Genomic DNA, 26887 nt, shown 5'->3' on the forward strand with positions numbered 1-26887 from the left:
TGTGTGTGTGTGTGTGTGTGTGTGTGTGTGTGTGTGTGTGTGTGTGTGTGTGTGCGTGCGCGCGCGCGCGCGCGCGTGTGTGTGTGTGTGAGAGAGAGAGAGAGAGAGAGAGAGAGAGTGTGTGTGTGTGTGTGTGTGTGTGTCAAAGGAAGTGGTTTTTATTCTCTGTATACGTTTTTTTTCTTCCGGAAGTCAGCCTTATACCTACATGTTACTTCAAGAGTCCTGGGTTTATTTTGAGTGACATCAGGGCACACTAAAAGCAGCTCTAGTCTCCGCATGCCTGCCAGGTGCCGCATTTAATAATGTACCCCACCGTTATATTGAAGAATACACTCTACAAGAAGTCTCAGCAGAAACGAAGGACCTCTCCATGCAATTACAAAGAGAGATTTTTTGTTCTGAACTCTGAAGAACTGACTTATTCTGAACCTCGAATAGGGGTAAGTGTGTTATGTCAGTCCGCAACCACTTGAACGTATAGGCTTCATAATACTGCTTTATGCTTTCCTGTCTCTTTGTATGCCAAAGCTTTGTGTGCCATGGTTTGTATAGTACATTGTGAAAGGCAAGTTGTTACATAGTAAAGATAATGTTTGTTTTTTTATTTACTTTTGTAGAAAAAGCCCATCCTGAAAGGATGCATCCAGCTCTCGAGGATCAAATGCGTAGAAATTGTGCGTACGAATGCCCCCATTCCCTGCAAGTACAAGTACCCTTTTCTGGTGAGTGTATAAAATCTAATAGTATACATTGCTAGAGTGCTTAGTGTGACGGAGGTCATCTTGCACCTGTTCACCCCCCTCGGGGATCGAACGTGCGACCTCGTCAACTACAACGGTTCGGCAATGGGAGACACAGTACGATACCGCTGGGCCAAGAGACTAGTCTCTCGGCCCAACGGCACGAGACTGTATGAGGCTATCGGAGGGAGGTTTACCAACGTTCCACGCCAACTCTGTGCTAGTTAGCCTCCGTTACACTCTTCCCCTTAAACCTCACTCCCATCCCGGGTCAGCGGCACCACTGTGACGGAGGTCATCTTGCACCTGTTCACCCCCCTCGGGGATCGAACGTGCGACCTCGTCAACTACAACGGTTCGGCAATGGGAGACACAGTACGATACCGCTGGGCCAAGAGACTAGTCTCTCGGCCCAACGGCACGAGACTGTATGAGGCTATCGGAGGGAGGTTTACCAACGTTCCACGCCAACTCTGTGCTAGTTAGCCTCCGTTGCATTAGCTTCACGTTAAATTGCACTTTGATTTTCATTGCACAGTGTTATATCTGACCTCAAGCTACTGTAGTTTATCATCATCATTGTTGACACTTGGACACAATTGCTCTACATGACTTGTTTTGATACATGAAGCATACAATACCAGTTTTGTTTTTAAACTGAACTTGTATTGCTTACTATAACTTAAGATTTCCCACAAAGAAAGCACTAACTGTTGTATTCTACAAACCCCAACTCCGATGAAGTTGGGACGTTTGGTAAACAGTGAATAAAATCAAAATGCTATCATTTTCAAAACATTCAATCTATTCATTAGATGGATAATAGTGAAAAGACAACATATTAAGTGTTAAAACCGAGAAAAAATATTGTTTAGGGGGACATGTACTCATTTCTAATTTGATAAATCCAACAGGTCTCAAATAAGTTGGGACGGGGATCAGTGAAATTTAGTAAACATCCAAATAAGATAAAACAACAAAGAAGAACATTTCAAAATGAATTGTACTGACGGACAATATAGGTGTCCAGGTATAAGATCATCACAGAGAGGCTGAGTCACTAAGAATTAAAGATGCAAAGGGAATAATTACCATAGTTATTACATACATTTTTGAATTCCCTTTGATTTACCACGATTGAGTGTATATAAGACATATTTTTGTTAATAAAATCATTGTATAGGTTCATGACATCATGAAATATATATTGGCTGTAGTCTCACTCTAGCACTCCAGGAATTAGAGCTATTGAAAATTGACCATATTAAGAATGCTTAATGCATGAAAATGATACAGGGGTGTAACATTCTCCTAAGCACCTGAGCTCCCTTGAAATAGACCCAGAAGACATGGGAAACTGTCCTTTGCTTACAGAAGTCAGCAGAAGTTGTAGAAGTCCATTCTTTTTGACAATAATAGAGCATTGCACATCCTGTGCTACAGTAAAAATGGACCATCCAACTTGTGTTAGTGCTAGCTTCAAAAGTCAGCCTCCATGATGGCATGCGGGTGCAGTAGTGCATTGGTTAAGATGTTCTCACTCATCTGTAGAGTTAAATACAGTGCTGAATGGTATAAATGGGTTTTAAACAGCATGAAAAGCCACTCGTGCATTATATTTTGAAGGGAGATCTTCGATTACTGCCACATAGTAAGGTCAAATTGCATTCTCTACTATGTTTTAACAGTTTGGCTCCATCATAAGGACCAGCAGGTGATAAAATGGTGGGTTTTTGGTCAAGACCTGTCACACTGTAAGCACTACAGAAAGGAAAACATTGCAAAACATGACAAGGAATACACCCACCATTTAAGCTGGTGAAATCATGTCCAAGATAGGAATTAACACTGTTTTTTATATAAAATCATCTCATCGGTTAATGTATTTAACTGTTAAGTGTTGTCTTTTGTTTTGTTTTTAGTCTTCCTCGACATTTTATTGTCCCCGTCCCAACTCTTTTGAGACGTGTTGGATTTATCAAATTAGAAATGAGTACATATGTCCCCCAAAACAATATTTTTTCTCAGTTTTAACACTTAATATGTTGTCTTTTCACTATTCTCCATCTAATGAATAGATTGAATGTTTTGAAAATGATAGCATTTTGATTTTATTCACTGTTTACCAAACGTCCCAACTTCATCGGAGTTGGGGTTTGTATGTTGACTAAGATGTTATTAGTTGTGAGTGTGAAACTAGATAATGATCATAAAGCATCAAATGGGTGTGTAAATGTGTAAATGTGTAAATGTGTGAATGAGTTTATATTTTATAATTTCAACATTTTTATCCTTTTTTAGGTTGTTCACGACAGTTATTTCCTCTATATATTTGCTCCAGACAATGATTGTCGTCTGAGATGGGTCCGAGCACTGAAAGAAGGTATTGGTCTACTTGGCTGTCTCTTTATGATGAAAGGGTTAAAAAAAGGAACACAAAATCAAAATGTCCTACATTTGGGTCTATATAAATCAACAAACTGCATTCTTTATGATTCGAGAAAACACTCTGTATCTTCTTGACTTCAAACTGTTATCTGGCAGCAATCGTGATACTTGTTTCATGGTTGTGAGAATTGTTCAGCATGCACACAGAATAATACAAAAAGAAAACCCCTGACCCCTTTAGAGCTCACAAAATGTGGTCAGACTTTTGTGAGAACAGGTGTGTTGAAAGTGGCCCAAGAACTCTGGCCCATAACTCAGAGCAAACAGTAGGCTACAAGCTATGTGCTTTAGAAAAAAGTAAACTCTGTGTCATGTTGTAGTAGTTGTATAGTACTATGGTAATAAAATGTTTTCAATGACTAGTCCAACGTTCCACAAGTGGAACTGTGGAAGATGATTTTGGTTTGTTTTTTCTGGTTAGATTTTTATTATTATTATTTTTTTTTGTGCTAAATTCTGCAATGTATTGGTAGCAGTATTAGCAGTAGTAGAATGCGGATACTTGATCCCAAAGGGTATTCAGCAGCAGATGTTTTTGTTGCATTGCAAAATGAATGTTTTTTTAATGCCTTTAATAAAGTTTTTGTGTCCCTTTGTAATACACAGAGACGAAACATAACAACCTGTCCCCGACCTACCACCCTGACCTCTGGATGGACGGGCGATGGAGATGCTGTCATGTTTCAGACAAGTGTGCTAACGGATGTCATCCATGTGGTGGGTGCATGTGTGTGTGTGTGTGTGTGTGTGTGTGTGTGTGTGTGTGTGTGTCGAGCAGGAGTGGAACATGGTGGTGGGAATGAGTGAAATCCACCACTTTCACCTGTCGTAACTGGCAGGGGAATTGCCAGGTATTTAATCTGTTGATTTGCTATGTGATCTGTATTCATGTATGTGTGTGCGTGTGCCGTGCGTGTGCACGTGTGCGTATGTGCGTGCGTGTTGAGAAAGACCTCAGCTTAATGTGATTAACTGACAGCTTGTCGCTTGTGGATCAATTGCTGTGTTTTCTCATACAGGCTCCGTAAAACCCCTTCCACCCACACCTGATACACAGGTAAATTTGATTTGTGTCACAATTACTGTATATTTTAGGCTGTTTCGCAATAAGATCTCAATGAGCACAAAAAGTGATTTCTTTCACACAACACAGCTGGCAGGTGAGTTTGAGATGACCCATAGATCTCTAATCAGAAAAAAATACACAACTCCAGAACACTGAAAGTTTCGCATTAAAATTATTCGCAACTTTTTCTGACTTAGACCTTCAGTAACTGCCTTTGAAACATTGGGAATAAATTTAAAGCAGACAATTTGAAGAAACTCCCGCACACTGACCATTTCGCTGTTTTTCTTTAATGAACAACTTTTCGGTACTAGACCTTCATTACCAGGCAAAAAAAAGGAGAGATTGCCTGATGAAGGTCTAGTACCGAAACGTCGTTCATTAAAGAAAAACAGCGAAATGGTCAGTGTGCGGGAGTTTCTTCAAGTTGTCTGCTGAGTGACCCATGGGCCATCTCCGACGCACCTGCCAGCTGAGGTGTGTGAAAAAAATTAAAAAATTAAAGCGAAATGGTCAGATTTCCATCACCAGTTTATTTTTTCCTGGTTCTGTCACAATAGCATAACAGGTCCGTCACTCATTCAATGTATCATGTCAAATTAAAATAAACAATACAATAACATTGCTCATTGAGTATAAACCTGACCTTAAGTTAGTGCTAAATTCTACATCAGAAGCTGCGTATGTGCGCTAGAACTTCCTGTAGTTTGTGTAAGTACCAGGTGTGTTGGTGTCTTATTTTAGAATACTCTGTACCACACATAGCAAAGAATATCTTTTCACTTCCATCTTTTTGGTGTTGTAAACCTCTTGAAAAGGGACACCTTAAAAAAGGGGAATAGAGCACGGCATGGTAGAAACAAAGTGAAATCCGAGAGTGCTATTCTTGACTTCTTCAATTCATCATGACAGCACAATATACAGTATTTTGCAGTGTTTGGTAGGCCTATAGAGTATCATACTATTAAAGCACATAACATGCTGGTTTTGCCATCTTTTACTTGAAGAGCTGTGTTTGATGCCTCTGAATGTGAAATTAGCCAATATGCCAATATGATGGCTACAAGTGAATTCCTGTAAATGTTGTGGAAGATGTAGCCTATTTTTTCTTCATAATTTGCAGGTTTCATCAGCTGGTGTCATCATCATTGTGTTGGGCAATTCACTGTATTGCTAGAATACTGTGACAACAAGCATGTGTCCAACACAGTATGTCTACGTCTATGCCCACTGTTCAGTTGATATTTAAGATGATTGACTAGTACACCACCACCAGTCATACAGCCATTCAATCATACAGCCATTCATTCGTCTAGACAGCTTGCCCATATAAATATTAAATAAGACAGCAGACAGAATGCTGCCCTCTGCCTAACCCCATTGGTCACACTAGAAGGGTCACAATGTAGCCAGGCACACCATAAGGCACACAAGAACTAACAGACAAAAACAAATCCAAAAGCCATCAGCACACTAAATTTTGCACAGGTAACATTTTTCTAATCATATTTTTTTCATGCAGTTTTATGTTGTTTTTTAATCACCGGGAGCGATCTGTACTTTACTAATTTGGTTGTACCTGTACAATGACAATGAATACATTCATTCATTCATTCATTCATTCATTCATTCATTTATCCATCTCCTGGCCTCATGTCTCCTAATCCAGTGGTTCTTAACCTGGGGTGCGGGCACCCCCTGGGGTTGTGCCAGAGATTTCAGGGGGTGTGCGGAATTTTGTTTGTGTTGAGGTTGTGACCAAAATTCTGCAAGCAAACATAATCAGGCCCTCATGCAAAGTAATTAATCACTTAAATAATTTTTTGTGAGTATTGCATTATTGGTTGTTGTTGCTCAGCTTGTCTTGAGCGCAGGTACGGGGGTGCTTTAAGAAGAAAAGGTTAAGAACCACTGACCTAATCCTCTCTTTCTCCGTCCTGTGCCACCTCTCTGGTTTGCAGCGGCGCTTCTCGGACCCCCAGGAGCGGGTGGTGGTGGCCCTGAAGGACTTTGTGGCGGCGCAGGACTCGGACCTCCCCCTGCGCAAGGACGAGGAGTACATACTGACCGACAGCTCCCAGCAGACCTGGTGGACCGTGCAGGACAGGGAGGGGTGAGTTCTCTGAGTGGTGTCGGTGGTGGTGGTGTCTGAGTCCGAGTCCATTCAGAAACATTGAAATAGGGGTGTTATGGGCAGGGTTCTAAATTAACACCAAATGCTGGTGACATTTCATTCTGGCTGATAGGAAAGGCCAACTTACTAGCCACTTTGACCCATAAGTGAGTTTGTGTTTGGCTGGTTTGATTTAATCTACTAGCCATTTTGGCTGGTGGTGAAAAATGTTAATTTAGGGCCCTGGTTATGTGTTGTCTTTTTAAAAATAATGCCTAAGTGTCATTGACTCATCAGCTTATAACAGAGCGAGTTTTGAGTAGTTCACTATGAGAGATGACAGTAATGCTTCCAACCTGCATGGTAAATGAATACGAAAATCACTGTGTTTTCCTTAGAATGTTTAAACTGTGTTAGGGTAAGTGACAGCATAGAGAGCAGTGATTCATCATTCTATATGTGTATACTATATACAGTATATAGGCTTGTAAGTCCAGTAAATACTTCTGAATAATAAGTCCTGACATTATTGAGCTAACTTGCACTACGCATCCAACTGATTACATAATATACATGCAATCCCTATTTCACCAGAAACGTTGGGTTGGTACCTTGCACATACGTTGCAGAGAAATCCTGTGACAACTTCTTGAGATTTGCGTGAGTTTTCCTGTGATATTTTTCAGAACATTTCCTATAAAGTATACAAATAAAAATATATGAAATATACTGTATATTCACTATAAAGCCTTCAAAAAATCAATGCTGTTCCTCATTACTGAACTGAAACCCCAGCACTCACCGCACTCCCTGCGTGGGAATGTTCTTCTAATGCACAGGTGGTACAACAAAAACATCACCAGAGCCGCAGCAGAGGAACTGCTGCTGAAAGAGGTACTTTCTTCCTCTCTCTCTCTCTTTCTCTCTCTCTCTCTTTCTTTCTTTCTTTCTTTCTTTCTTTCTTTCTTTCTTTCTTTCTTTCTTTCTTTTTTCTTTTTTTCTTTCTTTCTTTCTTTTTTTCTTTCTTTCTTTCAATTTTGTTCAGTTCAAATCCGCTCAATTAAGTTTAATTCAGTTAAAAACAGTTCAGCTAAAACATGTCTCACCATCTCTCTCTCTCTCTCTCTTTCTCTCTCTCTCTCTCTCTCTCTCTCTCTCTCTCTCTCTCTCTCTCTCTCTCTCTCTCTCCACACACACACACGCACACACACACACACACACACACACACACACACACACACACACACACACACACACACACACACACACACATTCATTTAGCCTTAGAGAAGATACCTGTGTAAAGGGTAAAGTTGTGATGGTACTGTAGTTTGGAATGTTTTTCAACATGCCTGACAATCTGAGGCAGCGTGCTATGAATCCGTAGTAAAAAATGGGTTGTTTTTTTGAGGTTTTTTTTGTGTGCTCCCTTTTCGTTTCCCACTTGTCATGTTGCTGCACAATCTGCACAAGTTGTAGGAGCAGGATGTTCTTGCATTTTCATGCACACTCACAAACACACTCATAATGTAACCACACACACACACACACACACACACAAACGACACACACTTACGGTGTGTCGTGACCAGACACACACCCACAACCTCTCTCTCTCTCTCTGCAAGCCGGGGGCCATGTCTGCGACTGCTGCAGCAGCAACCCCGCATGTCGGCTACAGGATATCCGGTGATGGTGGCCGGCGGTGACATTACCATTACCTCATCGCCATAGCTACCTCAGATGCACACGTTCACACATACAATACAGCAGACACTCCATGCTCTATTGACACACCGTGATTGAGCAGGACCTAACATAAATAAATAAATATAAATTACATTACTATATAAAAGAGGATTTATAAATACATCACTTGGTATATAGTAATGCTATTGCACTATACTTCTAACATGTGGATGTTCACACATATTCTCAGTTCACAGATACGCGCCTCATACTCTATTGACACACTGTGATTGAGCAGGCCCTAACATAAAATGTTAAAAAATACTCATACTGTTGTAGAAATGTAAATGGATATATGACTTGTTATATAATTCTCACTGTCTGCCTGCGGGTGGAGCGCTATGCTAGTCACATGCGGATGTTCACACATAGGCTACAGCAGGCGCTCCATACTCTATTGACACACCGTGATTGAGCAGGAACTAACATACATTTAAAAAGTCATATTATTATATTATATTCTTATGTAAAAGAGGATTTATAAATACATGATATAATGCTATTGCGCTCCTACTCACATGCAGACGTTCACATATACAGCAGGCGCTGTATAAAACATAAATTAAAAAATAATAAATGAAAAACAAATTTATGAAAGATGGTTTATAAATGTATGGCTTGGTACATAATGCAATGCTATTGCGCTATACTACTCACATGCGGCCGTTCACACATACAGCAAGTGCCCCTCTATTGACACACCGTGATTGAGCAGGACCTAACATTTAAAAAAAATACTCATACTGTTGTAGAAATTCAAATGGATATATTATAAGTGCCTGTATATGACTTATATATATATTATATATATATTATATAATTATAGTTAATATAATTGTAATTATATAGTTATATAATATAATTCACACTCTTCTTCTGCCGGTGGAGCGCTATGCTACTCACATGTGGATGCTCTCATATATTGAGCAGGACCTAACCTAAATAAAAAATAATAGTCATACTATTGTAGAAATTCAAATGGATATAGGCTATACCTGTATGAATATATAACTTGCTATGTAATGTGCATCGTTCTGCCATTGGAGCGCTGTACTGTCACATGCCCACACTGCCACACATACAGTAGCTAAATGCTCCGTTGACACCTAACCTCAATAAAAAAATAAATATACTATTATATATATGCAGATGGAAATATAAATAGGCTATATAACTTATAATATAATGAGCATCGTTCTGCCAGTAAAGCGCTGTAATTCTCACATGTGCATGTTCACACATAGGGGTTCTATACACTACTGACACACTGTAATAAAACAGGTGCTGGATGAAACAAAGAGGCGTAGAAGAAGAGGGAAAAATCTGTGTACTGTTGCTGCTCACCGATTTATTCAACACAACGTTTCAACGTTCAAACGGTCTTCGTCAAGTGTATAGGTGTGTGTCTGCCCGTGAGTGACAGTTCTTATACATAAGGAAGTGGCGGACATACTGATAGCAAACTACAATGTTCCCAAAAAGACACATAATCACCAGGAATGGCATAATTACAAGAAAGACAAGAAAGTAATAAAACGAATATTGCTTGTTTTTCGGTTGAAATGTGTTGAATAAGTCGGTGAGCAGCAACAGTGTATGGATTTTTCCTTATTCCTAAACAGCAAATTCAGGGGTCATTTCCTAATGCACTAAAATTTCATGGAGTGCAGTGTCAGTGGGGGCGCAAAACCAAAGGAAACATTTTTTATGACATTTAGTTTTTGGCTCACTAATTCCGTTTGAGTGGCTAGGCTATGCAATAAAACAGCTTTGGCAGAAGCTATGTGTCCTGATCCCTTTCTTCAGTGTTGAGGAAAACTTAAATAGTTTACGTATTTCCGTCTAAATGGAAACCGTTTCGAAATGGGCCTTGACGGTGACTGTCAAGTTACACGGAATAGATGGAGTAGTACCTAATCATGCAATCACCAATGACCTGGCTAAAAGTTCACTGAAAGTTGTGACGACTCAGGACGACACCATTGCAAACCTCGTGACTAACCAAAGACTGCACCCTTATTCTGAATCGCTGCTATAGTTCGATCTATTGACCCGTTTAGAAGTGACGTCATCACCGACTGTGCACGACTCAAACACACACACACACACACACACACACAAACACAAACACACACACACACACACACACACACACACACACACACACACACACACACACACACACACACACACACACACACACACACACACACACACTCTGTTCTCTGTTCCACCTATCCATCTCTGTGTTCAACATCAGCACATCAAGCATCAACACAATTTCATCAAAATGACTAGCTGCCTTGCTGTTGTAGCCTATGAATTATACACTTTATTTTCTCACAGGGAAATGAGAGGGCTTTATTCTTTCACAGTTGGGCATGAAGTGCCATGTTGCTGCTATGTATGTTGCTCTGTATTGAACAAAGTTGTATGAATTATAGAGATTATTTTCTCACACGAAAATGAGGGGGCTTTATTCTTTTCCAGTTGGGCAGGCCACACGACGTGTCATGTTGTTGCTATGTATGTTGCTCTTATAATGAATGAAGTTGTATCATTTATTTTCTCGCAGGGTAAAGAGGGGGCTTTCATGGTGAGAGACTCCCGGCAGGCTGGCGTGTTTACGGTGTCGGTGTTTACGAAAGCCCCAGGGTAAATTCCTCTGTCTTTTCGCTAAAAAAAAACCTGTAACAGTGTCATCTCTGTATTAGTGTCATCCCTGAGCTCCACAATAATTTTGGTTTGCCAGCCCATTTGCACTTTATACATAATTTTGCTCAGGGGGTCTGCCTGTACGTTCACTGACATGCTTGTCTTAGTTAAGTAGCCTGTTTCCAAGCTAGTGAGCGGGGTCTGTCTGTACGTTCACTGACATGCTTGTGTCAGGTACAATATTTTCTAACTAGTGAGCAGGGTCTGCCTGTGCGTTCAATGACATGCTTGTATCAGGTATATTTCCTAACTAGTGAACAAACAAGATGGAGTTGTTTAGAGAGATGGTGTCAACTCTGTTTGTCCCTGAATACATTTACAAAAATTAAATAAATATCGAGGGTCTGGTTTTCCAAGCTAAACTGTAGAAATGTCAAAGCTCCTAAAAGTCAGTGTGGGGGAGCGAAACCTTTCTCTGATGAACCAGAACATTTTCAGAAGAACCCCAAGGTTTCTCAGAGAAGCTTTCGGGGAGTGGTTTTCAACACGGGGGTCGGGACCCCATATGGGGTCGCCTGGAATTCAAATGGAGTCGCCTGAAATTAGTGGAAGAAAGGAATACTGCTAAGAAGTATTTTTCCAACTTATTATGATGACTAAAACACCACAAACAATCTTAAAGTTCAACATAAATTGGGGTCACAGTCTAAAAAAGTTGGGAAACACTGCTTTAGGGGCTCCTCAGTGACGAGCACTCCTTTCTATTTATAATAGTGCTTTCCTACAGTTGTTGCCTTGTGAACAGCATTTTCTTTGCTATTTACACCTGGGTGCATCTAGTACTGTGCCAAGACGAACACTGCACACCCGGGTGTAGAGCAACAACTACTTTGACCAATGTGTTTAACAATGTTCAACTGACCCTCCATGTTGATTGATGTAATATAGTGACCTGGGTGTAGTTAGCATGTTTGTCTAGGAACACCATGGTGAGGCCTGGGTGCAGTGGTGTAGTCTACTTTTTTTGTGGTGGGTATACTGTCTATTTTGAAAAAAAATTGAGGTGGGTATACTGTATAGTGCTATTCTAAATAATGGATAAATCAATTTTAAGAGGGTATACTGAAATCCCTGAAATTTTGAGGTGGGTATACTGCGTATACCTGCGTTCTACGTAGACTACACCACTGCCTGGGCAGAGAGAGTAGAGAGAGAGAGGTTCCATTGGCCCATTGTTTCCGGGTTCTATTATTGCAAGGGGGAGGGGGGGAAATCCCCCTTTAGGCAGACCTAGGCAGACCTAGAGACTGTTCTATTCAATGCTAGGAGCATTATGACACGCCCCTTTAGGCAGACCGGAACCTGGTCATGTTAGGTGCCCATAGCAACCTATTAAATTGGCATATCTCTATATACTTAAAGAATCTCTGGCCTGGGTGTAAATAATAGCATTTCCTTTGCCCTGGTGTCCTGTAGGTCCAATGGGGAGAAGTTCCCCCGTGTGAAGCATTACCAGATCAGACAGTCGGAGGAAGAGGAGGGCAAGTTCTACCTGGCGGAGAAATACCTGTTCAACACCATCCCCGAGCTCATCCACTACCACCAGCACAACGCCGCAGGTACTTTGATCCCATCTAGCATGCATTGATAAGAGAAGTGTCCGGCAGCAACAACAACAAAAAAATGTAAAGAGCTGTTTTTCAAAACGCAATGCATTCATTTCCAAATATACTCAAAAAGAATTCTATTTTATTTGAACATTAACTGCATTTCCAATTGAAGAGCTGCAAACAAAAACTTATCCACCATTTTTGACTTTTGCATTTTATTATTTGACATGACTGCTTAGATGTCCTTTCAACCATTTGTGGATTGTCTTGCCATTCAAATATTTTGAGAACATACTTTTTACACCTATATAAAATGTATTTTGCAATGCAATGCAATGCAATGAAATGGCCAATACAAAAATGGCAATTTCCCAAGATGTTCCAAAATGTATATGTCATTTAGCATCGAAGCTCTACAATTTCCCCAGAATATTTTTTTAATATAAAAAATGCATTTATAGGGCTTTAATGTCATTTTTGGGGAGAAACAAATTACATGTGGGACAAATCTGTTCCAGAACCCTTTTTGACTCTGATTGCTATATTTTTAGTGAAGGAGTTAAGTAATTATCAGGACAAAAAAAATTTGCGATGGCTAAAGGCAATGGGGATATAGTAGATGGACATGTTTGAGGCATGTCTGCAATTAGATGACTTTTCTTAAGATTAAAGTGCTCTTTGTTGTCTTGTCTTTGATCAAGAGCTCATAACCAAAATTGTTTTGTTAGTTACCTTGCTGTATGTTCGATTAGGCGAGTACATTTAGGGTTTAACCCCAAAAAAATTGATACAAAAGGTTTTTTTATGGATTCTATTACTGTTGGACCTGCTAAATGACATACTAAAAATCTAGTAAAATCTGACTTTGGGAAATGAGTTATTTTCAACATGGCTGCCATAGGCTTATTATAAGGGTTGAGAGACACTCCAGGTGAATAGGCCAAAAAATGTAGCTTGCCGATATCACCATGAAACTTAATCCGGTGATTACTCACATATTTGAGAGAAAAAAATGTATTGCAAGTTTTCTGAAATGTTATGTTTTAATATGGTAATTGGACTATATCTAATTAAATATGCATTAAAATTCAAAATGCAAAAACTCAAAATCTGAAACAGCCAAGCTCAAAATCACTCTTTTATTTTGTTTCTAGTAAGCCAGAAGATATCTTCAGATGAGATTATGGACATCTCTTTTTGTTTTGTAGTAAATCTAAAAATCTTTGTGCAGACACACCAGCTAGCATTTTTTTTTCAAAACATGATCATTTAACATCTCTCTTAGATGTAAATAATTGAGTTTTATGTTTCTCAAGTTCTTCCAGACATTCTTTGAGTCTGGTGGTATTATTCTTAGCATGTATCAAGGGCAAGGTCAGCTGTCCTGAAATCATAGCCTCTCCACAGAGGTGTCCTAAGGGCTGGTGCTCTGACTCCTATTTGCCATGTACACCACGTCACTGGGCCATGTTATCTGTTCTCACAGCTTCTCATACTACTGTTACACCGATGAAGCACAGTTATACCTATACTTTGTGCCAGATGACTCCACGGTCTACACACACATTTCCGCTTGCCTCTCTGAACTATCCACAAGTATGAAGGAATGCCACCTTCAGTTGAGCCTCGCTCAAACTGCACTGCTGGTGGCCAGAGATTTAGGTTGCCATTATATTGAACTCAATTTGGATTCTGCTACTGTTGCCTTAAATAAGGTCACAATAAATCTAGGTGTTATTTTTGATGACCATCTATCATTCTCTGACCACATAGCCTCAGTTTCCCAGTCATGTCGCTTCTCACTGTTATATATACATAAAATCAGACTGTATCTGACCTGAATGACTCAACTTCTGATATTGTCCATCTGACCTGAACTACTGCAACTCCCTCCTGACTCGTCTTCCAGCTTGTGCAATAAGCCCTTTGCAAATGCCACTGCATGCCACTCCTCTTTTTCATGCCCTAATTGAATACAAGGCCCTGACCCTTGCCTATAAAGCTACAACAGGCCCTACTCTGGCTTACCTGAAAGCTATGCTAAAGCCCTATGTTCCTTTCAGGACATTTTCTGTCTCCAGTAGCAACCGTTTAACCTTGGCCTCTACTTACACATGTAGTGGGTCCTGTCTATTCAGTTCAGCTGCTGAAAGACCCAAAATACGTAGTGACACCATGATTCATCACTGATGATGTGCCCTGACAAACAGTACATGGATATTACCATAGCAGTAGTGTCTTTATCCACCCTAACAGCACTCCAACCAAACAGATCCTGAAAACATGTTAATTCATACCTATGTAATTATCATGTAATAACCCTTATTTTTAAAAACTTTGATCTTGAAAATGACACCTTTCCTGAAGTTAGATTTTCCTAGATTTTTAGTATGTTAGTAAGGACAGCTGGATGTATTGAAATCAGTTGAAAAACCTTTTGTATCAATTTTTTTGGGGTTTGGTGTGTTTTGGGCATAGATGTACTCGACTAGATTAAGAGTACTCCAGAAAGATGTAGCCTGAATTGTCACAATACACAGTACATTGAGATTCAAAGCCTCCCCTCCTATAAAAGTATAAATAATTTACTCATAAGAAAAAAAACCTATGCAACTATTATGCCATAAAGGACATTTATACAAACTGAAGAATTATATATTATATACGTAATATTATTATAATATAGATCATATTTATATACAGGTATGTATCTCCACTATCTGGATATGTGTTCACAGTGTTGACATGGCAATGACCCTATTGAATCTTGATGTATTGCATATCTAGATAACAGATAACACATAGTTCAGTCCAAGTGCACAAGTACACAGGCAGACAGAAAACATATGACACAGACTTTCAGTATGAATTTCTAACTAAGCAGACAGACAGATAATAGTTTAAGATAACAGACTTTAACATTTGCATCAATGCCAGAAAGGAAGCATGTAGTGTACAAACCCCAACTCCGATGAAGTTGGGACGTTTGGTAAACAGTGAATAAAATCAAAATGCTATCATTTTCAAAACATTCAATCTATTCATTAGATGGAGAATAGTGAAAAGACAACATATTAAGCGTTAAAACCGAGAAAAAATATTGTTTTGGGGGACATATGTACTCATTTCTAATTTGATAAATCCAACACGTCTCAAAAGAGTTGGGACGGGGACAATAAATGGCAGCAAATGTCGATGAAGACTAAAAGCAAAACAAAAGACAACACTTAACAGTTTAATACATTAACCGATGAGATGATTTTATATAAAAAACAGTGTTAATTCCTATCTTGGACATGATTTCACCAGCTTAAATGGTGGGTGTATTCCTTGTCATGTTTTGCAATGTTTACCTTTCTGTAGTGCTTATAGTGTGACAGGTCTTGACCAAAAACCCACCATTTTATCACCTGCTGGTCCTTATGATGGAGCCAAACTGTTAAAACATAGTAGAGAATGCAATTTGACCTTACTATGTGGCAGTATTCGAAGATCTCCCTTCAAAATATAATGCATGAGTGGCTTTTCATGCTGTTTAAAACCCATTTATACCATTCAGCACTGTATTTAACTCTACAGATGAGTGAGAACATCTTAACCAATGCACTACTGCATCCGCATGCCATCATGGAGGCTGACTTTTGAAGCTAGCACTAACACAAGTTGGATGGTCCATTTTCACTGTAGCACAGGATGTGCAATGCTCTATTATTGTAAAAAAGAATGGACTTCTACAACTTCTGCTGACTTCTGTAAGCAAAGGACAGTTTCCCATGTCTTCTGGGTCTATTTCAAGTGAGCTCAGGTGCTTAGGAGAATGTTAAACCCCTGTATCATTTTCATGCATTAAGCATTCTTAATATGGTCAATTTTCAATAGCTCTAGCACTTCAGGAATTAGAGTGAGACTACAGCCAATATATATTTCATGATGTCATGAACCTATACAATGATTTTATTAACAAAAATATGTCTTATATACACTCAATCGTGGTAAATCAAAGGGAATTCAAAAATGTATAACTATGGTAATTATTCCCTTTGCATCTTTAATTCTGAGTGACTCAGCCTCTCTGTGATGATCTTATACCTGGACACCTATATTGTCCGTCAGTACAATTCATTTTGAAACGTTCTTCTTTGTTGTTTTATCTTATTTGGATGTTTACTAAATTTCACTGATCCCCGTCCCAACTCTTTTGAGACGTGTTGGATTTATCAAATTAGAAATGAGTACATATGTCCCCCAAAACAATATTTTTTCTCGGTTTTAACACTTAATATGTTGTCTTTTCACTATTCTCCATCTAATGAATAGATTGAATGTTTTGAAAATGATAGCATTTTGATTTTATTCACTGTTTACCAAACGTCTCAACTTCATCGGAGTTGGGGTTTGTATATCAGAAACATAGCAAGTGCAAGCCTAGTTAATTCCATATCGCCACATGAAAGTAATATATTCTATTTTCTCATCTGAACCACCAGGGTTAATAACCAGGCTAAGGCACTGTGTGTCATGGAAAAAACAGCCCTCTCAGGACATCCCAGAGCCCTTCTCAGGTGAGTCTGGCTGACATACAGTACTGATTTACCAGAAATTTTATTTTTTTTATTTGTGTAATTTTTTATTTTGCTTTTAATTCAATTCATCTTTTTTATTATTTGTATTTTTCACAGACAGCAGTACATACTACACATCTTCATTATTGCATGCACAATATTCCAATATCAATTCAGTCATCCGTTTTCCCCCCTTTTTTTTAAACAACACGAACACTACTCACACAACTAATTCAATTAATCTCGAACTTAAAGCACCAGTGATTTAAAAAAATATATAGATTCTAACCCTCGTTGTAGCACAATAATCAGAGGTGTATAAGGTAGAAGTAGTTGTACTGAAGTAGTTACAACACTACCGATTTAATTACATCACTATTACATTACTGATGTAATAATTATATAATCACAGCACTGGCATATTATCCTACCTACCTACTGTATGTCTCTACCTTTTGTAGAAACATACGGTGATAAGTTAATACAGGCTAATAATTGTTAAGATGGTAGATTAGGATTTACCTGGAATTGTGTGCTTGACAAGACTCTCTCTCTCTCTCTCTCTCTCTCCCTCCCTCTCTCTCTCTCTCTCTCTCTCTCTCTCTCTCTCTCTCTCTCTCTCTCTCTCTCTCTCTCTCTCTCTCTCTCTCTCTCCCTCCCTCTCTAGTTCTCTCTCTCTCTCCGTCTCTCTCGCCACACGTTCAGCCCTTTTTGGGAGGCCATCGCCACTCTAAGACAGATTCATTACTGCCCTTTTCATTGTGTATGAAATGACTGACTCTCTCTCTCTCTCTCTCTCTCTCTCTCTCTCTCTCTCTACCTCTCATATCCACAGAGACGTGGGAATTGGACCCCGAGGAGCTTGAGCTAGTGAAGGAGGTGGGCAGTGGTCAGTTTGGGCTGGTGTGGCAGGGCCAGTGGCAGGGCAGGCAGGTGGCCGTCAAGATGGTGAAGGAGGGAGCCATGTCCGAGGAGGAGTTCAAGGAGGAGGCGCAGGTCATGAAGTGAGTATGCCAGACACAGTATGTACTATAGGCTTAGGTCATGAAGTGAGTATACCAGACACAGTATGTACTATAGGCCCAGGTCAAGAAGTGAGTATACCAGACACAGTATGTACTATAGGCCCAGGTCATGAAGTGAGTATACCAGACACAGTATGTACTATAGGCCCAGGTCAAGAAGTGAGTATACCAGCCAAGTGAGTATACCAGCCAAGTGAGTATACCAGCCAAGTGAGTATACCAGCCACAGTATTTGTAGTCACAGTATTTATAGGCCCAGGTCATGAAGTGAGTATAGCCACAGTATTTATAGGCCCAGTGAGTATACCAGACCCAGTATGTGGGTGAAAGACTTTTTCTATTGGGGCTTAGACGTCAGGTGATGTAACGGCAGTCAATGCCCATTCATTAATTAGTAATTGGTGGTTGATATGTTGCAATGAATATGCTTTTTAGAAATCAACAACAACAACAACAACAAAAATCCATACAGTAGTGGCACTGGCTGTTGTTGCGCCGTCCTGACATGTGCCTCTGCTGAAACGTCACTGACCCATGTACTGACATCCAGATTGGCCCTCCTGGTGTTAAAGACATGGTTCTTCCTCGAGTTAGGTGAAGGTGGTGTCCACGCCTTAGTCTTTTTGGAGAGTAATGCAGGAAGGAGAATAGGAGTCACATATGAGCACATACGAGCTGGATGCAATTCGGAAAAAAATGGATCGAAAAAGCTGAAAATATTAGTAAAAGCCGAAAAAAAAAATGAGGTGCAAATGTTTTGGGACACTAGACCATTATCAGAACTCCCAATTGGAGGAAGAGGCCCAAGTCCTGAAGTGAGTGTATTGGTATAGTATATAGACGTTCAGATTAGTTACGAATTCAAGTTTTGTCTGTGAAATGCCCATGTTCATAGCAATCAGGTTGCAAGCCCATGACCTGTCATCAACAAAGCAAATTCATGGGCACAGTTTGATAAGAACAGATTGTGCTTTTGCAACAAATTGTGCTTACGTCATTTTGCAATCAAATATATATTTAAAAATAAATATGATTAAATCTAGAACTTTGTTTATTATTCATTCCAGTTTCTGGTGGATTGTGAAAAATTGGCCATGATGTAAACAGCTGTACTGCATCATTCACCCACCAATTCGGATGCTCCTGTAGGCCTAGTATTTACCGGTAAAAAAATCACAACCTCAGTGTATTGAAAATTGCATATACTTTTGTTTTCAACAAACTACCCAGGCCTGCTAGCCTAGCGAGCTAAATCCCTTTTGCGGCCACTAGGGGCGTCTAGATTTCGAGGCTACAGGCCTGCTTCAGAGGCAGTCTTCCCAACAGGGCTGTCAGGGGCAGTCTTCCCAGCAGGGCTGGACTTGGACAGAAAGGCAGCCTGGGCATTGTTTGCCACAGACCAGCCCCTAACACAGCCCCCCGCTTTTATTTCTTTTTTTTTATTTTAATTTACACTTTTACACATATCACACAAACATCACACAAAGTGGACAGCGCTTGTCCACTAGACAAAGGAAGAACAAACAACAACAAAAACGAACAAACAAAACAAAAACACACAAAAACACACGCTTTTCTACGACATTATGATTAGCGAAGATACACCATTTGGCCACCCCATCTAAATAGAGGGCCAGTCTCTTAGAGAAAAACAAACAAACAAACAAAAAAACAACAGCCTCAGCCCATGAGGACTGTGGGCCCACCGGGAAACTGCCCTGTATGCCAGACTACCAGTCCTGCCCTGCTTCCCAGTCAGGCTGTCTGGTCTCCCAATGCTGTACGTTTGGATGCTGCTACCCAACAGATGGCAGCAAAGCAAGTAGCTGTCTGCAGGCTGCAGCGGTCTGGAAACGGGACTGGTGGAAAGCATCCAGCAGCACAGCACCGTGTTACCACACTGAAGAACTGGAGCCTATACTAATAAGCTCATGAGTAATCACAGGACCTTTAGTAATGTACTATGACTTGGTCATTGCCAATTTGGTAACAGCACATTTATAATGCTGTGTTTTAACAGGATAAAGAAGAAGTAGAAGCTTAGTAGGAGGACTCCGGGCTCTTCTATTAGATGATTTACCTGTTAACCTAACCTGGTTTACTCCTGAACCAGCTTCTTAGCATAGGCCCCTGTAGTTTTGAGCAGAGATGAATTAAGTAGAAGTAGAAGTACTGTTATGGATGTTATTACGGCGCAAGTAGTTTGGTATTACATATTTGCAAATAAATAATATCATACTGCTAGTGTTGTAATTACATCCGTAACAGTACTGCTATCTTCTTTATCCCGTTAAAACACAGCATTATTCTTCGGCTTTTTTCGCACACCTCAGCTGGCAGGTGCGTCGGAGATGGCACCATGGGTCACTCAGCAATAGTTAAAAAAAACTCCCGCACACTGACCATTTCGCTGTTCTTTCTTTAATAAACAACGTTTCGGTACTAGACCTTCATCAGGCTTCATCATCATTGCCTGATGAAGGTCTAGTACCGAAACGTCGTTTATTAAAGAAAGAACAGCGAAATGGTCAGTGTGCGGGAGTTTTTTTAAACTAAAACACAGCATTATAAATTTGCTGTTACCAGATTGCCAATGACCAAGTCAGTACATTACTAAAGGTCCTGTGTTATGTCACAGTAGTGTAGGGAAGGGTTTTAAATAGACGGTTTCTTCAACGGCTTTTTCACTGGCTTTATGTGTGTTCACTGGCTACATGTTTAACGTACAATAGTCGTTTTGCTGTTTTTTAAAATCATGTCTTCTTTTTAAAAGTTTGCTTTTTTCACACATCCCCACCACTGCCGGAAATCATTCTGCAGCTTTTTCTTCTCTCTCTACGTTTCCCTCCAAAAAACATCACACACAAACCCTTCCACTCCCCAAACACATACCCAACCAACCAACCACACACACGCACGCATGCACGCACGCACGCACACACACACACACACACACACACATCCAATCAACCTTTCTCTCTCTCTCTCTCTCTCTCTCTCTCTCTCTCTCTCTCTCTCTCTCTCTCACACATACACACACACCCACGCACGCACGCACACACGTTCACACACACACACACATACGTGTACACTCCCACACAGGAAGGTGTCCCACCCCAAACTGGTGCAGCTGCTGGGGGTAGTGATGCAGCGCTCCCCCATGTACCTGGTGTTTGAGTACATGGAGGGGGGCTGTCTGGTGGAGTACCTGCGCTCCCACAGGGGGGCGCTGTCCCAGGACAAGATGCTCAACATGTGCCTGGACGTCAGCGAGGCCATGGCCTACCTGGAGAGCTCCAACTTCATCCACCGGGACCTGGTAATTATTACTCTCAATGTTTTCGGTCGCTCCGTCTCTCTGTCTGTTTGTCTGTTTTGTTTGTCTGTCTTTCTGTCTGTCTGTCTGTCTGTCTGTCTGTCTGTCTGTCTGTCTGTCTGTCTGTCTGTCTGTCTGTCTGTCTGTCTGTCTGTCTGTCTGTCTGTCTGTCTGTTTGTCAGCAGGATATCTCAAAAACTGTATGAACAAATTTGGATGAAACTTTGTGGATTTGTTGGAAATGACCAAAGGAACAAATGATCCAATTTTGGTGGTGATGCGGATCATAAACTGGAAGCAAGATTTTTTTTAAAGATTCTTCATCTTCATCTGCATTGCTAGCCTGGAAATCTAGACGCCCCTAGTGAATTTCGGGACAGGCCGAATTTTGACATTCCAGTTTCCAACTCCACCAAAAGAAGGCAGAAAGACTTTTTTAAAAATTGGGTGTTACATAGTCAACTGTTCTATCAAACAGCTTCCTTGGCGGAGTTCTGCACTCTCTGAGTGCATTTCTAGTTTTGGGAATAGACCTGAGGCCCAATCACTGTCCCACACTTCAGTAAAATGTCTGTGATGTGGATATGATACTGTATTGCACTGCCATTTAGAGTTACAGTTTGCTAACCTGACTCTTGTCAGCTGGTACGTTTTGCCCTTGTCTTCACGTCCGACAAATTAATAATTTTTTCGAATGAGACTCCTTGCAAGGAGTTTGGTGAAACGCTGCCAGTCAGTCAGTCAGTCAGTTTGCAGATGTAGTTCAAACTGTAGCTAATAGAAGTAACTTATATTTGTGTTTTCATCATTTTTTTTATTCAGGCTGCCAGAAATTGTCTTGTGTCAAAGGATCTCTCAGTGAAAGTGTCAGATTTTGGAATGACCAGGTAAGTTGAAAGGAAAATACAGTGCAGGTACTGGAGGGGCTTTCAAACAAAATGGAATGTGTATATAATTGGCTCATTCTTTAAGGTGCACTGTGTAATATTTTTAGTAGTTTATTTCCAGAATTCATGCTGCCCATTCTCAAATGTTACCTTTTTCATGAATACTTACCACCACCATCAAATTCTAAGTATTCATTATGACTGGGAAAATTGCACTTTTCATACAAAAAGGGGATCTTCTCCATTGTCCGCCATTTTAAGTGTCCAGAAATAAGGCGTTTTTAGTTGAAAAACTTGATGTACTGTGGTCATACTAGTAAAATATTAGATCATTAATTAGTAAATATTCATGAAAAGATCAAATTTGGCGGTACTGTTGACAGCACAGTTTCACTGAGCAGCATACAGTAGTTGCAATACCTACTCTGGCCACCATCTTACACATTGCACCTTTAAGGGCTCATTCTGTGGCAATCTCTGGCAATGTTTGAGTGTGCGACCTGACAATCGCAAATCTCTGGACTTCAACATGCATTGAAATAGTATTTGAATTATTGGCAAAGTTGGATCCAAAACGTGGATTTACAAGTTACAATCATCACGAAGGGAAAACTTTGTACATACACCCTGCCTCGGCTACTTTACGCATAGTACTTACAATAAAATAATATTGAAATAAAATAATTTACAGCAATATCAAAATAATTCCAAGACTAGCCTGCCTAAAGTGTAATTTCATTCATCAGATTTGTCCTTGATGACCAGTACACCAGTTCCCAAGGAACCAAGTTTCCCATCAAGTGGTCAGCCCCTGAAGTAATCAAGTTCAGTCGGTTCAGCAGCAAATCAGATGTCTGGTCATTTGGTGAGTAATTTGCCTGAGTAGAATCACTACACTAGAATTAGAAGATATCATTCTCAATATTCTTCAAATCCTATGGAATATTCAATTTGTGTTTTGTAGCCTATGAAACTTATACAAGAGAACGTATAAATTGCTGCCATATTTGTTAACATGGCCAACCGCCTACCTGTGTGGTAATAATATCATCATGTACCAGTGGTACGCATCACATCATACAGTATGTATATAATACTAATTTAACCCACATATTCCAAATGGAGTAGAAACTGGGTGTTTTAAATCCTGTGGAATATTCTTTTCAGAAATGTGCTAAATTGTGTAGACAAATTGTACAAATGTTATTAAATCACTATCATGTTTGTTAACATTATGACAAACTTTATATTTTGGTAATGAAATTGCTTTGCATCTTGTGTGCAATACATGGGTTTTCAATGTTATCAAACAGCCAGCTGCGCGTGCATACAAGAATCCCAAAATGCTACGTGACTAGGTGTTTAACACTGGAAGTCCCATTGGATCAGTGTAGTGTGTGGTTAGATTCTGTTTTTTAGTTGGCTGGATGTTTTAGCAGTTTCCGGACTAATGAGACTTCCAGTGTTAAACACCTAGCCACATAGCATTTTGGGATTCTTGTCTGCTTGCGCAGCCAGCTGCTTGATAACATTGGAAACCCATGTATACAGTGCTGACCCACCCTCTCCACCACCCCATGGGCAGGTATTCTGATGTGGGAGGTTTACACGGAGGGCCGGCTACCTTACGAGAGCCGCACCAACCAGGAGGTCCTGGAGGACCTTAGTGCCGGCATGAGGCTGCTGAAGCCCAGGCTGGCTCCTGAGTCTATCTACCAACTCATGCAGTGGTGTTGGAAAGAGGTAATGCATACACATACAGGTTTTTTTTGGTCTTTTACGACTTTATTTGACAGGACAGTTTGACAGGTGGACAGGAAGCGAATGGGGAGAGAGATGGGGAGGGGTCGGCAAATGACCCGAGCCGGGAATCAAACTATGGTCGGCCGCATGGCAGACGAGTGCCCTACCGGTTGGCCACGGCAGGGCCTCCATGACAGCTTTCTAAGACTTAGACTTAGACTTAGACTTCTTTATTGCTCCTGAGTCTATCTACCAACTCATGCAGCTGTTTTGGGAGGAGGTAATGTATAGTGTACACACCATGACAGCTTACATAAAGAATGTGATAAAGAAGCCACTGATTTTGCACCATGTCTTCTTGACTGCACCATGCAGGCCTTTGCAAGGTCTGGGTAGTCACCATTAATCACCCACACAACAACAACTTGGAAGGAGGTAATACACACACTATGAGAGCTTTTTTAGACTTAGAACATTCTACATAAAAATGACAAAATATTTACCCAAATAAGTTCTTCATAGCCTCAAAAGGTGTTTGCTTCGAGGTTTTATTGTAGTGACAATGTTTTGGCCCAGTCAGCCTTCCTCACGTTACATGCCAACATTACCAAGCAACCCTTACTTTTTTCATTGCCCTGAATTATATGGATACTATCCATAAAGACCCATAAAGTGCTTGCACACACAAACTGCCATGCAACAGATTGTTGTTTTGAGTATAGAATATGAATGAGCATCATTTTGAAATGCTGCACTGTGCCAATATGAACCATCATGTCATAAACGTCTCATAATGTCTCTCTGTTTGCATATTTTCATACAAGTGGCCTTTGATATTATTTAACTCCTTAGGACAAGGCGTTATACATTTGTTGTTGCCAAAATGGCCTCTACTAAAGGCCCTGTGTTATGTCATAGTATGCAGTACTATGGTCCTCAACTTTTGAATGATTATGAGAGTGTTCCACTGGTGGATTTACATGCATTATGAGGCTACTGATGAGTTATTGTCATGCTTATGTTGTTTTCCATGGCAGATCCCGGCAGACCGACCTTCCTTTGCCGTCCTGTTACACGAACTAGCTCATATGATGGAGCTCTGACACCATAATCAACTGGACTATGAATTCAGTGCCACAGTGTACATATGAAATGTATCTAAATGTACGTAGACATAGCCTTTATTATTTATTTCTACCGTAAACATCTTTGCAATGCATGCATCCACATTTTGTACAGACCAAAGTGTTTTCAGCTATTCTTTTATCTATGTAATTTACTTTACAATTAGTGTATTACCGGCCCACTGTGTATTGTGTTCGTTTGAATAAATGTGCATTTTATCATGAAGAAGGAAGAGTCATAATGCTTCAATGTTCAAAGTTCTGGCCTTTAGGGGGCACAAATGTACCAGTTGTGTTTTTGACTTTTTTTGTTCTCAATCAAAACACCATCAACTCAACATCTCTTTTTAAATAAACAACATTTAAAAATGTAATTTAATTTATATCAAATATCATTTTTAAAAGATCTGTTAAGTTGTTTTCCCTTTTCAGCATCTCTATCACTATTAAGTATTTCAGCGTTCAAGTGTTCAAGTCCTTAGCACTTTTGCTGCAGCTTGATTCTCTCAAACGTTATTATATGACACCACACTGTTATTTGATGTAAGAAGAAGCTATTGAAGTCTGCAAACCTTGTCAGTAGAGACAGCAAAAGGTATCAAAAGGCACTCAGCAGTACTCCCAGGAAGATGGGTATCCGTTAAAAAGCCTTTATCAACAAAAGCCATTGACACTGAATAGAATGTATACATCAGTGACAAAAGCTTTTGCTATGATGAAGACCACATTTGTGGCACATGCCCGATGAAGAACCTGTTGGGTCAAGAAGTTGTATGACCTGAATACATTTTCAAAGCGGTGCTACAGTGTGCAGACTTCCACATTTGTGGTTGAAACATGATGGCATTTTAATTTCAATTAGGAGTAGCCACAGGCTTTTTTTACACTATTCCTTCCTGGTAATACTACTGAGAGCCTGGGACCTTTGGCTTTTTTGATCTTGAATTTCCCTACCCCAGAAGCACCACTGTGGACTGTTTGCAAAATACAGTACCTGAGCGCTGGGTTGACTACTCTTTCTTTTTACGGCTTGTCAGAAGAGCTCACACGTCTTCTCGTCTCTCCCAGCCTTTTCCACTTCATATCCCAGTGGCCGTGGCGTGAACATGACTTGCACACTGACGTGCTGTTGATGGGGGCCGTGAATGTAAAGTTTACACCCACATACCTTCCTTGGTTACTGTGACAACAGCAAGGAGAGAATGAATGCACTCTCCTTGGGAAAGCTTTTAGTTTGTGTGTGTGCGTGTGCTTGCATGCTTGAGAGAGAGAGAGAGAGAGAGAGAGAGAGAGAGAGAGAGAGAGAGAGAGAGAGAGAGAGAGAGAGAGAGAGGGAGAGAGAGAGAGAGAGAGAGCGATTGATTGTGGTGTGTGTTTATGTGTGTGTGTGTGTGTGTGTGTGTTTGCGCATGTGTGTGTGTGTGTGTGTGTGTGTGTGTGTGTGTGTGTGTGTTTATGTGTGTGTGTGTGTGTGTGTGTGTTTGCGCATGTGTGTGTGCACGCTTGCATGCTTGTATGCTTGTGAGAGAGAGAGACAACACAACATGAGCCAGATAAACATATTCCTGAGGTGAAAGTATCTGTTTACATTTCAGTAATACATGTACAGTAAGGTAAAACGTCATTCCTTGCCCCACGAGATAGATCTCCTATGTGCCAAACCAGTGAAAGAGAGCTGTCTCACAGATAAAAAGGAAAGAAAAATAATTATGCATTGCATTAATATTTTTAGTAATACCATTACATACTGACACACATTTTACCGCACATTCCACAACTTGACTAAAGAACAAGCGCTGGAATTAGATAATTGGAATGTAATAAAAGTAGCCTACAATAACAACAA

General features: G+C 40.2%; 1 protein-coding gene across 1 annotated transcript; it reads left to right on the forward strand.

Annotated features, from left to right (window-relative positions):
* Nucleotides 1-184: 184 nt before the first annotated feature.
* itk (IL2 inducible T cell kinase) lies at nucleotides 185-25345 on the forward strand. The gene is made up of 17 exons (XM_063190501.1): nucleotides 185-443; nucleotides 621-725; nucleotides 3045-3126; nucleotides 3798-3908; nucleotides 4211-4248; nucleotides 6219-6370; nucleotides 6965-7030; nucleotides 7210-7264; nucleotides 10695-10774; nucleotides 12251-12393; nucleotides 16872-16946; nucleotides 17782-17950; nucleotides 21074-21290; nucleotides 22110-22174; nucleotides 22921-23039; nucleotides 23760-23917; nucleotides 24955-25345. Exons 1-17 carry the CDS (start codon nucleotides 306-308, stop codon nucleotides 25018-25020), a joined length of 1839 nt encoding a protein of 612 aa, XP_063046571.1. The 5' UTR covers nucleotides 185-305; the 3' UTR covers nucleotides 25021-25345.
* The last annotated feature ends 1542 nt before the right edge of the window (nucleotides 25346-26887 follow it).

The sequence above is a fragment of the Engraulis encrasicolus genome, chromosome 23 (genome assembly GCF_034702125.1).
Source record: "Engraulis encrasicolus isolate BLACKSEA-1 chromosome 23, IST_EnEncr_1.0, whole genome shotgun sequence".
NCBI lineage: Eukaryota > Metazoa > Chordata > Actinopteri > Clupeiformes > Engraulidae > Engraulis > Engraulis encrasicolus.

Excerpts from the sequence above, each read along its gene's own strand:
- itk (XM_063190501.1), top strand. The coding sequence starts at position 306 with ATGTACCCCACCGTTATATTGAAGAATACACTCTACAAGAAGTCTCAG. Across the intron at positions 10,775-12,250 it reads GTGTTTACGAAAGCCCCAGG|GTCCAATGGGGAGAAGTTCC; the intron begins GTAAATTCCTCT and ends GGTGTCCTGTAG. Across the intron at positions 23,918-24,954 it reads TGCAGTGGTGTTGGAAAGAG|ATCCCGGCAGACCGACCTTC; the intron begins GTAATGCATACA and ends TTTCCATGGCAG.